This window comes from Macaca nemestrina, chromosome 7 (assembly GCF_043159975.1).
Source record: "Macaca nemestrina isolate mMacNem1 chromosome 7, mMacNem.hap1, whole genome shotgun sequence".
NCBI lineage: Eukaryota > Metazoa > Chordata > Mammalia > Primates > Cercopithecidae > Macaca > Macaca nemestrina.
The window spans coordinates 124,367,476-124,380,738 of record NC_092131.1 but is presented as its reverse complement, the minus strand read 5'-3'; the positions used below and the strand labels follow the sequence as shown (position 1 = coordinate 124,380,738).

Below are 13,263 nucleotides of genomic sequence, written 5' to 3'. Positions count from 1 at the left end.
GATTCTACATACATAAGAAGGATTCAAAGAGAGTACTATTAACAACTGTATGGCAATAAATTGGATAACCTACACAAAACAGACCACTTCCTAGAAACCCAAAATATGTCAAAATCTAATGATGAAGAAATATAAGACCTAAAAGATATATAATTAAGTCGATTAGTAATCAAAATCTCTCATTAAAGAAAAGCCTTGGACTTGATGGATTCACTAGTGAATTCTACCAAGCACTTAAAGAAGATGTAATAGCACGCTGAGTGGGGCAGATTGCTTGAGCCCAAGAGTTCGAAAGCAGCCTGGGCTACATAGTAAGACCCCATCCCTACAAAAAAATACAAAAATTATCCGAGTTGGTGGCACATTCCTGTAGTCCCAAGCTACTTGAGAGGCTGAAGTGGGAGGATCCCTTGAATCCAGGAGGCAGAGGTTACAGTGAGCTGAGATCGCGCCACTGCACTCCAGCTTGGCTACAGAGCAAGAGTTCATCTCAAAAACAAAAATGTGTGTATGTGTATATACATATATAGACACACACACAAATGAGGCCAGGCACGGTGGCTCATGCCTGTAATCTCAGCACTCTGGGACACCAAGATAGGCGGATCACAAGGTCAGGAGATTGAGACCATCCTGGCTAACATGGTGAAACTCCATCTCTACTAAAAATACAAAAAATTAGCTGGGTGTGGTGGCACACACCTGTAATCCCAGCTACTTGAGAGGCTGAGGCAGGAGAATTGCTTGAACCCAGGAGCTGGGGGTTGCAGTGAGCTGAGATCCCACCATTGCACTCCAGCCTGAGCGACAGAGCAAGACTCTGTCTGAAAAAGAAAAGAATATACAAATGTCCAAAAAGCACATGAAAAGATGTCCAACACCACTAATTGTTAGGTAAATGCAATCCGAAACTGCAATGAGATACTATCTCAACTATATGGATGGCTACCATCAAAGAAAGCAGAAAATAACAAGTACTGATGAGGATGTGGAGATATTGTTACTCTTGTGCAGAGCTGATGAGAATGTAAAAAATGGTATAGCTACTGTGTGCTGGTTCCTCAACATATTAATATCAAAAATAGATCTGCCATATGATCTAGCAATTCCACTTCTGGGTATATACAGAAAAGAATGAAAAGCAGGGACTCAAAGAGGTATTTGTATACCCATGTTCACAGCAGCATTATTCATAATTGCTAAATAGCGGAAGCAATCCAAATGCCTAACGATAGATTAATGGATAAGCAACACATATAGTGGAGTATTATTCTGCCCTAGCAAGGATGAATATTCTTATTCTTGGTGCAACATGGATAAATCTTGAGGATATCATGATAAATGAAATAAGCCTATCACAAAAAGACAAATACTGTATATTTACACTTATATGAGTTACCCAGAGTAGTCAATATCATAATAATAGAAAGTAGAATGGTGGTTGCCAAGTGCTAGGAACAGGAGGTATGGGAAATTATTGTTTAATGGGTATAGTTTTAGTTTTGTAAGGTAAAAATAGTTCTGGAGATGGATGATGTAATAGCTACACAACAATATGAATGTACTTAATATCACTAAACTGTATTAATAATGAGTAAGATAGTAAATTTTGCTATATGTATTTCATCACCATTTTAAAAAATGAAAAAAACACACATTGGTAGCCATCTATGTCTCCTAGATATAGTATAGATATGAAGTATTGATTACTTAATTTGCTTTCCTTGTTGATATATACAGTTTTTGGGAAGATGTATACAGAAATTTGAATTTAAGTAGCATTACTATCCTTTAGGGCCTCTTATGATTTTAATGGAAAAAGCTCATACTGTATCAAAATTAAAAGTTTGCAATCATCATAAGCATTTCCTCACAGCATTAAAATGTCTATAAATATAATTTTTAAAAATCCAATTGAGTAGTTTGGAATTTCAAAAGTAAAACAAATTGGGCCCTTTTAACTTCCTTTTCCTTGTATTACCTGATCATATCCAATATTTTTTCCTACCGATGAATGATCTTGCTCATATTAATTTATACAAGGTATTTATATATAACATGAGCTCTGTATCATTTTTGTTGTAAATATTTCTACCCCTCTTTTTTCTTTATGGTATTTAACCAAGCATAAAGTTTTCACTTTGATAGAGTCAAATTCATCAGTCTTTTCTTCTCTGACTCCTGTGTCTAGAAGTTTATTTAGAAGGGACTTTGACATTTCCTCTGTTTTCTTCTAGTGCTTTTACAGTTTCATGTTTTTATCATTACATCTTTGATTAATCAGCAATTTAACTGCTAGAATAAGGAGTGAAAAGAGTATTCAACAACATTTACTGGCTAATCTTATCCTTTCCCTAATGACTTGGAATTCCACCTTTGTCACTGTATCAGTTATTACTTGCTGTGAAACAAACTGCCTCAAAACTCAGTGTCTTCAAACAACTATTTGCTCCGGGCAGTTTGATCTGGGCTCAGCTAGGTAATTCTTCTGGTCTCACCTAACGTAACCGGCTAGGTGCTAACTGGTCCTGGATGGCCTTGATCCCTTGTCTAGGGTTTTCAGAAGGGACAGCTGGGACAACTGAGCCTGTTCCTTCACGTGATTTCTCACTCACAAGGAGGCTGACCCAGGCTTCCTTACATGGCAGTTACCAAAGAATAAGAAAGTGCAGGTGAGAACAGAAACCATAGACCTATGAGGCTAAGGCTTGGAAGTCACATATCACTTCTACAGCTTTCAATGGGCTAAAACAAGTCACAGGTCCAGAAGTTCCAGAGGAAGGGAAACAGAGTCCACTTCTTGATAGGAGAAACAGCAAAGTTATACTGCAAAGGGGCATGTATTCAGAAAGGGCTCAACTTCTTCTGGCCATCTTTTGCAAATACTATATACCACAGTCATATATACTAAATTTCCTCAAGTATTTAGATGTATTTCTAGACTGTTTTAAAAATCTCTCCCAGCCGGGCGTTGACGGCTCATGCCTATAATCCCAGAACTTCGGGAGGCCAAGGCAGGCGGATCACTTGAGGTCAGGAGATCAAGACCAGTCTGGTCAACACTGGTGAAACCTCGTCTCTACTAAAAATACAAAAATTAGCTGGGTGTGGTGGCAGGCGCCTGTGATCCCAGCTACTAGGGAGGCTGAGGCACGAGAATCACTTGAACCCAGGAGGAAGAGGTTGAGACTCTTAGAGTGAGTCTCACTCTAAGACTCTTAGAGATAGAGTGAGACTCTGTCTTAAACAACAACAACAACAACAACAACAAAAACAAAAGAACACTCTTCCAACAATTTGCATTTTTATTCATGTGTGACTGCAGCTTTAAAATTTTATTAAATATCCATTAGCTGAGTCCTAACTCATATTCCTTCTTTCAAAAATTTTTCTTAGAAATTCTCAGACGTTTCTACATTCTCTTTAGAATGATTTTAGATCTATGAAAAAAAGGTTGCTATTTTATAGGAATTACATTACATTTGTAGGAATATTTATAGCAAACTTACTGTCCTGTGTCTTTTATCCAAGAATATGATGTCTTTCCATTTCCAAAAGTCTTTTATATCTCTTCTTAGCTTTTTAAGATTTTCTTTTAATAGATCCTTCACATTTTCTCTTAAGTTTACTCTTAAAGTTGGGCATGGTGGCTCATGCCTATAATCCCAGCACTTTGGGAGGCTGAGGTGAGCGGACTGCCTGAGCGCAAGAGTTCGAGACCAAGCTGGGCAACAAGGTGAAACCCTGTCTCTACTAAAATACAAAAAATTAGCTGGGCATGGTGGCACAAATCTGTAGTCCCAGCTCCGTGGGAGGCTGAGGCACAAGAATTGCCTGAACCTGGGAGGTGTAGGTTGCAGTGAGCCTAGATCATGCCACTTCCCTCCAGACTGGGTGACAGAGCGAGACTCTGTCTTCAAAAAAAAATATGTTAAGTTTTCTCTTAAATATTTTACTTCTTTTTATTGCTACTGTAAATATATTTATATTTTCTAAGTGGTTATTGCAAAGAAATCTATTAATTTTTGTATGCTAGATATTCTGTTGTGTAGCTTCAGGCCAGTTACCCTCTCTAGAGCTTAGTTTCCCTAATTAACCTCAAAGAATTATTGTCAGGAATGAGTTAGCACACATAGAGTCTAGCATAAGGTAATGGCTCAGTAAATGTTACCTATTATTGTTATTATATTAATTTGGTAATCCACCATCCTACTGAATTGATTTCTCTTGTTGCTTCTACTAGTTTTTCACTCCATTCTCCTGGACTTTGTGATGTACAGTATCTTCATAATCTTGATAATTTTCTTACTTCTTTAATGTTTTATACGTATTTTTTTTTTTATTGCAATGCCTAATACTTTCAGAACAATAATAAATAAAAGCAGTAAGCTGATGGGTATCTTTTGACAGGCAAGACTATTTCTACTGTAAATGCAAATAATGGCTACATTAACATTCTATAGCATATGTACACCAACAAGTGGTTATGGATATTCCTCAACTTGGGGCACTTAAATTAAATTGTTTCTTGACTTTTTCACTGTTAAAGGTACCAGTAAAAGAGTCATCTATGCAAAATTAATGCAGGAACAGAAAACCAAACACCACATGTTCTCGCTTATAAAGGGGAGTTGAACAAGGAGAACACATAAACAGAGGGAGGGGAACAACACACGCTGGGGCCTGTCGAGGGGTGATGAGAGGAGGGAGAGCATTGAGACAAATAGCTAATGCATGCTGGGCTTAATACCTAGGTGATGGGTTGATAGGTGCAGCAAACCACCATGACACATGTTTACCTATGAAACAAACCTGCACATCCTGCACAGGTACTGCAGAACTTAAAATAAATATTTTTTTAAAAGAGTCATCTGGCCGGGCGCGGTGGCTCACGCCTGTAATCCCAGCACTTTGGGAGGCCGAGGCGGGCGGATCACAAGGTCAGGAGATCGAGACCACGGTGAAACCCCGTCTCTACTAAAAATACAAAAAAATTAGCCGGGCGCGGTTGTGGGCGCCTGTAGTCCCAGCTACTCGGGAGGCTGAGGCAGGAGAATGGCGTGAACCCTGGAGGCGGAGCTTGCAGTGAGCTGAGATCGCGCCACTGCACTCCAGCCTGGGCGACAGAGCGAGACTCCGTCTCAAAAAAAAAAAAAAAAAGAGTCATCTATGTATATAAATATCTGAGCACATTTTGCACTATTTCACTGAGCAGTCTTAGATCTGAATAAGACTTTCTAAACTGCTAATGCACACTGCTTTTCAACAAGACCATACTAGTCTGTACTCCCTTCAATAGTGTTTGTGAGTACTTTTCTTACTGCAGCTCTACTGACAGTATTTTTAAGAGAAGCAAAATGATGATGCCTTTGTTTACCTAGCTATTGTTTAATTACATTTACACCTCAATGGTGAAGTCTAAAGTCTCATCTAAAATCTCGTGAGAATTGGCATTAGAGAACGCTAATTCTCTTTACGGACTGGCCTGCGGAACAATCCCTAAAGAGATCTCCTCAGAGCAAGCACCAGCACAGCCTTGCTTTGCCAGAACCTGATCTGTTAGAACAGGGATTCTCAACCTTGGCACTATTAACATTCCTCTCATCCCCGCTCGACAGGCCCCAGCATGTGTTGTTCCCCTCCCTCTGTTTATGTGTTCTCCTTGTTCAACTCCCCAAGTGTGAATACATAGGGTTTGGTTTTCTGTTCCTGCATTAATTTTGCACAGATGACTCTTTTACTGGTACTTTTCACAGTGAAAAAGTCACTGCTCTCTCTGTGAGGGTTGTCTTATACACTGAATAATATATAGCAGAATCCTAGGCCTCCACCCACATGATGCTAGCAGCCTCAAGTTGTGCTCACAAGAACTGTGCCCAGGCGCGGCCAAATATCCTCAGCAAACTCTCCTCTAGTTGGATACTACTGTGTTAACACAATGTTGTTCTAGAAATCAGAAACAAAGAACCTAATTACAGACATAACATGATGGTTGAGATACACTTCTGTTATAGGCATAGACTGAAGAAAAGGAGAACTAAAATGTGGAATACTCACTTTGCTTTATAAGGTGAATCAGATCCAGAATTTTTGGTTTCCATTAAACTCTCATATTCCTTAGCCCTGAAGAGAAAAAAGGTTTTAACACAGTTATTTCACTGCTAATTTTTATAATAAAGCAAAATGTTGGCTGTATTTTTCCCCTATTAAATTTAACACTCAGCCTATTAAATTTGGTGACTGAAGTGGCTGACTACCTATGTACCTCAAGAGTTATACAATGAAAAGATAAATACAGGTAAAGAATAATACAAAAAACAGTCATTTAATTTTAGAAATAACTAAAAAGGCAGTGGAAATAACTTGACCAGATTCTCAAAGATTTGTTTTGTTTTTGTTTTTTATACTGACTAAATACCAAAGGTTCAGAAAATTTGAGATACTTCTCTGCCCCTTTCTAACTAGGCTCCAGCTTGCCTAAACTAGTAGGTGACAGTCATCAAGCTGGTCACTTATCTAAGACAGTTCTCACTATAGCAATCCATTAATGTTGACTTAATTTGTATACTTCTCTTTTTGGAGAAAAAAAAAGAGGAAAATGTCAATTTAAATGTTAACTGCTCATCCAAAGGATCCTGTTGTCAAAGAATTCATCCAGTGATCTATGAAAAAATTACCCACAACGTAAAACAATCTAGAGAGTAATGACAGGTGAAAAAAAAAATACTCCTACCTAAAAAAGTGAGAACGATGCAAATTACAATAGCTTTAATGAGGAAAAAAGCAAACTAGACAGGTGATTCTTTGGAATAAAGAAATATCTAAATTGGAATAAAATATGAAATTACACATTTTTTCAACTAAAGTATGCTGATTGCCATCAGCCTAAATATTACGATATTTATAAATATAAAGATTTTTACAAATATAAACATTTTGCATGTCAAAATGGAGAAATAACTACTTGATAGCTGCAAGTAATTGTGACCTCATCTGAAAGGTGGGAAAAGTAACAATTATGCATGCTGGAGTATGTTCCAAGCATTGTGCTGACTATTGTACATTCAACAGTATCACAAGTATCTAAAAATTCAATATGGTATTATCCCTATGATACGATTTAGATATTTGTCCCCTGCACATCTCATGTAGAAATGTGATCCCCAATGTTGGAGGTGGGGTCCAGGGAAAGGTGACTGGATCACAAGGGTGGATCTCTCATGAATAGCGAGGTGCCCTCCTTACAGGAATGAATAATAATGAGTTCATATGACATCCAATTGTTTAAGAGTTGGCATCTCACCCTGTGAGCATTTTTGTATGTCTCTTGGTTGACTGTACGTCTTCTTTTGAGAAGTGTCTGTTCATGTCCTTTGCCCACCTTTCAATGGCTTTATTTGTTTTTTGCTTATTCAATTGTCTAAGTTCCTTATAGATTCTGGATATTAAACCTTTGGATGCATAGTTTCTGAAATATTTTCTCCCATTCTGTAGGTTATCTGTTCACTCTGTTAACAGTTTCTTTTGCTGTGCAGAAGCTCTTTAATTAGGTCTCGCTTGTCAGTTTTTGTGTTTGTTGCAATTGCTTTTGAGGACTTAGTCATAAATTCATTGCCAAGGCCACTGTCCAGAATGGTATTCCCTAGGCTTTCCTCTAGGAATTTTATAGTTTAGAGGTCTTACCTTTAAATCTTTCATTCATCTTGAGTTAACTTTTGTGTATGATGAAATGTAGGGGTCTAATTTATTTATTCTGCATATGGCTAGCCAGTTATTTCAGCACCATTTATTAAATAAGGAGTCCTTTCTTCATTGCTTATTTTTGTCAACTTTACCAAAGATCAGATGGCTATAGATGTGCTGCATTATTTCTGGGTTCTCTATTCTGTTCCACTGGTCTTAAGTGTCTGGTTTTGTACCAGTACCATGTGCTGTCTTGGTTACTGTAGACTTATAGTATAGTTTGAAATTGGGTAATGTAATGCCTCCTGTTTTGCCCTTTTTGCTTAGGATTGCTTTGGCTCTTCAGGCTCTTTTTTTTTTTTTTTTTTTTTTTTTTGAGACGGAGTCTCGCTCTGTCGCCCAGGCTGGAGTGCAGTGGCGCGATCTCGGCTCACTGCAAGCTCCGCCTCCCGGGTTCACGCCATTCTCCTGCCTCAGCCTCCCGAGTAGCTGGGACTACAGGCGCCCACAACCGCGCCCGGCTAATTTTTTGTATTTTTAGTAGAGACGGGGTTTCACCGTGGTCTTGATCTCCTGACCTTGTGATCCGCCCGCCTCGGCCTCCCAAAGTGCAGGGATTACAGGCGTGAGCCACCGCGCCCGGCCTCTTCAGGCTCTTTTATGGCTCCATATGCATTTTAGAATAGCTTTTCATAATTTTGTAAAAAATGATATTGATAAACAAAGACCATATGATCATCTCAATAGATGCAGAAGCAGCTTTCAATAAAATCCAACATCCCTTCATGATTAAAAAAAAAAAAAAAAAAAAAAAACCAACCCTCAACAGACTGAGAATTGAAGGAACATACCTCAAAATAATAAAAGTCATCTATGGCAACCCCATAGCCAATCCCATAGTGGATGAGCAAAAGTTGGAAGCATTTCCCTGAAGAACAGGAACATGACAAGGATGTCCACTCTCACCACTCCTACATATTGCAAGTCCTAGCCAGAGTAATCATCAAGAGAAATAAAAGGCATTCAAACAGGAAAATAAGTTGGAGGTGTCCAATCTTTTGGCTTCCCTGGCCACAGTGGAAGAAGAAGAACTGCTTTGGGTCACACATAGAATACACTGACAGTAACGATAGCTGATGAGCTTTAAAAAAAAAAAATCACAAAAAAAATCTCATAATGCTTTAAGAAAGTTTGCGAATTTGTGTTTGGCCGCACTCAAAGCCATCCTGGGCCACATGCGGCCTGCAGGATGTGCATTGCACAAGCTTGCTTTAGGTGTCTCCTGTCACTTCGCAGTTGAATGCCAGTATTCTCGGATGATCTGTTCAAAGTGTAATTATCTACTCACTATTTTGGTTCTTTGTCGTGGAGGAGGCACACACTAGATGCCTCTAGTCAACCATCCGGAAGCACCTCCCATTTGATTCACTTTTAGCATTCAATTAAATATTTATTTCCAGAGTTTTGACTCTTCATAAACTATAGTATGGGGGGGATACAAAAAGGTATATACATAATGAGAATATTCAAGAAACTTAGTCTGCAGAAGGAAGAAGATGACATAACAGCATAGAAAGATACATAATTCCAGCCACGTTCAGTGGCTTACGACTGTAATCTTAGCACTTTGAGAGGCTGAGGCGGGTGGATCACTTGAGGTCAGGAGTTCGAGACCAGCCTGGCCAATGTGGCAAAACCCTGTCTCTACTAAAAATACAAAAATTAGCTGGGTGTGTGGCGCGTGCCTGTAATCCCAGCTAATTAGGTGGCTGAAACATGAGAATCATTTGAACCTGGGAGGCGGAGGTTGCAATGAGCCAAGAATTACGGCACTGCACTCCAGCCTGGATAACAGAGAGAGACTGTCTCAAACAAAACAAACAAACAAACAAAAACATAATTCCATGGGGTAGAGTAAGTGACAGGTAAGTAATGTGATATGCTCATTTCCAGCTAAGTTTCCTGAAGGAAATGGAATGTGTACTCTCTTGAAAGTCAGAGGGTCTCTGAATACAAAAGAAATGGCATTACTACCAGAGAAAACTGAGTAAACAATGCTGAACATAAGGAAAAATACAAGTTATGCTTAGAACATTGTGGAGACCCATTTGGTCAGAGCAAAAGATTAAAATGTGAGAATAGCAAGAGATAAGGTTGAAAGAATCCTTTCAGATATACTGCCACAATTACAATCTGATGATTTGTTTTTTAGATGATTGTCTACTTTGGTAAGATTTAAAATTTTATTGGTGTAGTGTTGTACACTGCATTTACTCATTATTAATCTCAATATCATCTTGGTTATACTCCCTCTCAGTCATAATGTAGGATATATGTACGCTCCATTTTATTTTTTATTAGCTTTTTTGCAGGCTATTTTACAAATCTTCTTAAGAAATTAAATCTCTATTTTTTTATCTTTATAAAAAATAGTATATTGTAAGTGTCACATGTGTATCTGTTAAATAAAACTAAGTAAATCCATCTATCTTGTTTTCCATGGGGGTGATAACAATATCATTCTAGCTCCTTGAGTTATTTACATCATTTCTACATCAACTGACAACAAAATCATTTAAAGCAAAAATTTCATTCTGAGCAAAGCTTTGGTAACATCCTGTAAGTTTCATACTGTCATAAATTTCAAATAATCTATAGTTTTCACTTTGATTTACTCCTAACAATTCATATTGAAAATGTTTTCTTTTTGTCACCCTTGCTTCCAAAAAAATGTTTTATTCTATGATTTGAAAAAAGTTTGGTCAGTTTCATGGAGATATGATTTTCATACAATAAAAATTTTTAAATTTGTGTATAATTCAATGAGTTTTCACTATTATGTACCCCAGTATAACCAAAATCACAATCATGATATGAAAGATTTCCACTACACCACAAAGTTCTCTTTTGTCTCTTTCTAGTCAATCTCTTCCCCTACTTCTTGCTCCTAGAAATCAGCCATCTGTTTTCTACCAGTAAGGCTTTCTAGAATATACAATTATTACAACCATACACCATATTGTCTCTAAATTAATTCATTTAGCATAAAGCTCTTGCCATTCATTTAAACTGTTGAATGTATCACTAGTTCATTTCTTTTAATTGCTTAATAATGTTCAACTGTTCGAACAGGCAACATACAGAATGGGAGAAAATTTTTGCAATCTACTCATCTGACAAAGGGCTAATATCCAGAATCTAAAGAACTCAAACTTACAAGAAAAAGAAACAACTCCATCAAAAAGTGGGCAAAGGATATGAACAGATACTTCTTAAAAGAAGACATTTATGCAGCCAACAGACCCATGAAAACATGCTCATCATCACTGGCCATCAGAGAAATGCACATCAAAACCACAGTGAGATACCATCTCACACCAGTTAGAATGGCCATCATTAAAATGTCAGGAAACAACAGGTGCTGGAGAGGATGCGGAGAAACAGGAACACTTTTACACTGCTGGTAGGACTGTAAACTACTTCAACCACTGTGGAAGACAGTGTGGCAATGCCTCAAGAATCTAGAACTAGAAATACCATTTGACCCAGCCATCCCATTACTGGGTATACACCCAAAGGATTATAAATCATGCTGCTATAAAGACACATGCACACATATGTTTATGGTGGCACTATTCACAATAGCAAAGACTTGGAACCAACCCAAATGTCCATCGATGATAGATGGATTAAGAAACTGTGGCACATATACACCATGGAATACTATGCAGCCATAAAAAAAAGATGAGTTCATATCCTTTGTAGGGACATGGATTCAGCTGGAAACCATCATTCTCAGCAAACTATTGCAAGGACAAAAAAAACAAACACTGCATGTTCTCACTCATAGATGGAAATTGAACAATGAGACTACTTGGACACAGGAAGGGGGACATCACACACCAGGGCCTGTCATGGGGTGAGGGGGGGGGGAGGGTTAGCATTAGGAGATACACCTAATGTAAATGACGAGTTAATGGGTGCAGCACACCAACATGGCACATGTATACATATGTAACAAACCTGCACATTATGCACACGTACCCTAGAACTTAAAGTATAATAAAAAAAGATTATAATTTCCCTCACTATTTATCCAGTGAAACAAGTAAACAAAGAGACAACATAGCACACAAAAAAATAATGTTCCACTGTTCAGACACCTGAAAATTTGTTTATCCACTCACAAGTTAGACATTTCACTTTTTTCCAGATTAGGATTACTATGAATAAAGCTACTACGAAAATTTGCAGACAAGTCCTTGGGTGAAAAATGTTTTCATTTGTCACAGATAAATTACCTAGGAGTGGGTCATGTAATAAGCATGTACTTAACTTTAAATGACCAAAGTATTTTCTGAACTTTAAATGAGCAAAGTATTTTCTGAAGTAATCATTCCAATTTGCATTTCTAACAATAAAGTATGAAAGTTACAGTTGCTTTAGTCCTGGCCAATACTTGGTTTGGCCAATCTTTTTAATTTTAGAAATTCCTGTGGGTGTATAGTGGTATCTCACTGTGGTTTAATTTGCAATTTCCTAATAATGATTTAAACAACCTACTATGTGGGTATTTGCTGTTCGTACATCTCTAGCTAAGTGTATTCCAATTTTTTGCTGTGTTAAAATCATTGTTTATTTTCAGAGGTGGTGGTGAGGTGGGGCTTTGATCTATTGTAATAAATTTCTAGTTTTATTGATTTATGCACAATGAATATATAATTTCCATTTCAGAATTAGAGGAATTAGAATTCTTGGTCTTTTGTGTTTTGTTGTTTGTTCATGTTTTATAAATGTTCCATGGAAATGTATTTTTTAAAATATGTATGGTCTACTGGCAGACATCAAAGCTTGGCAATAAACACCTGGACATATTTCTGGACTCTCAATTCTAATGGACTAGAATATAATAGAATATAGATTAATAATTTATATGTCTATCCTTATGTTAAGGTAACAGTTAATTACTATAGGTTTGTAATAGTTTTGAAATTGAGTAATTCAGCCCTCTTTGTTCTTCTTTTTCAAGATTGTTTTGGCTACTAGGAGGTCTCTTGTAATTCTATGTAATTTTTTTTTTTAATTTTAAGCTCTGGGGTACATGTGTAGGATGTGCAGGTTTGTTACATTGGTAAATGTGTGCCATGGTGGTTTGATGCACCTATCCATCCATCACCTAGGTATTAAACCCAGCATGCATTAGCTATTTTTCCTAATGCTCTCCCACCCCAAACCACACCCTCTGACAGGCCCCAGTGTGTGTTGCTCCCCTCCCTGTGTCCATGTGTTCTCATTGTTCAGCTCCCACTTATAACTGAGAGCATGTGGTATTTGGTTTTCTGTTCCTGTGTTAGTTTGCTGAGGATAATGGCTTCCAGGTCCATCCATGTCCCAGGAAAGAACATGATCTCATTCCTTTTTATGGCTGCATAGTATTCATTCCATGGTGTATATGTCCCACATTTTCTTTATCCAGTTTATCACTGATGGGTATTTGGTTTGATTCCATGTCTTTTTTATTGTGAATAGTGCTGTAATGAACATATGCAGGCATGTACCTTTGTAACAGAATGATTTTTA

The 13,263-nt window shown here is 37.6% G+C and overlaps 1 protein-coding gene across 11 annotated transcripts in view; it reads right to left on the bottom strand.

Annotated features, from left to right (window-relative positions):
• The window catches only part of LOC105491013 (S-phase cyclin A associated protein in the ER), a 560,926-nt gene that overhangs the window by 271,445 nt on the left and 276,218 nt on the right, over positions 1-13,263 (bottom strand). For all 11 annotated transcript variants that reach the window (XM_071100885.1, XM_071100886.1, XM_071100887.1 and 8 more), the window contains one exon: positions 6,058-6,123. In XM_071100885.1, the coding sequence (XP_070956986.1) occupies positions 6,058-6,123 (66 nt within the window). The remainder of the gene's footprint in view (positions 1-6,057; positions 6,124-13,263) is intronic.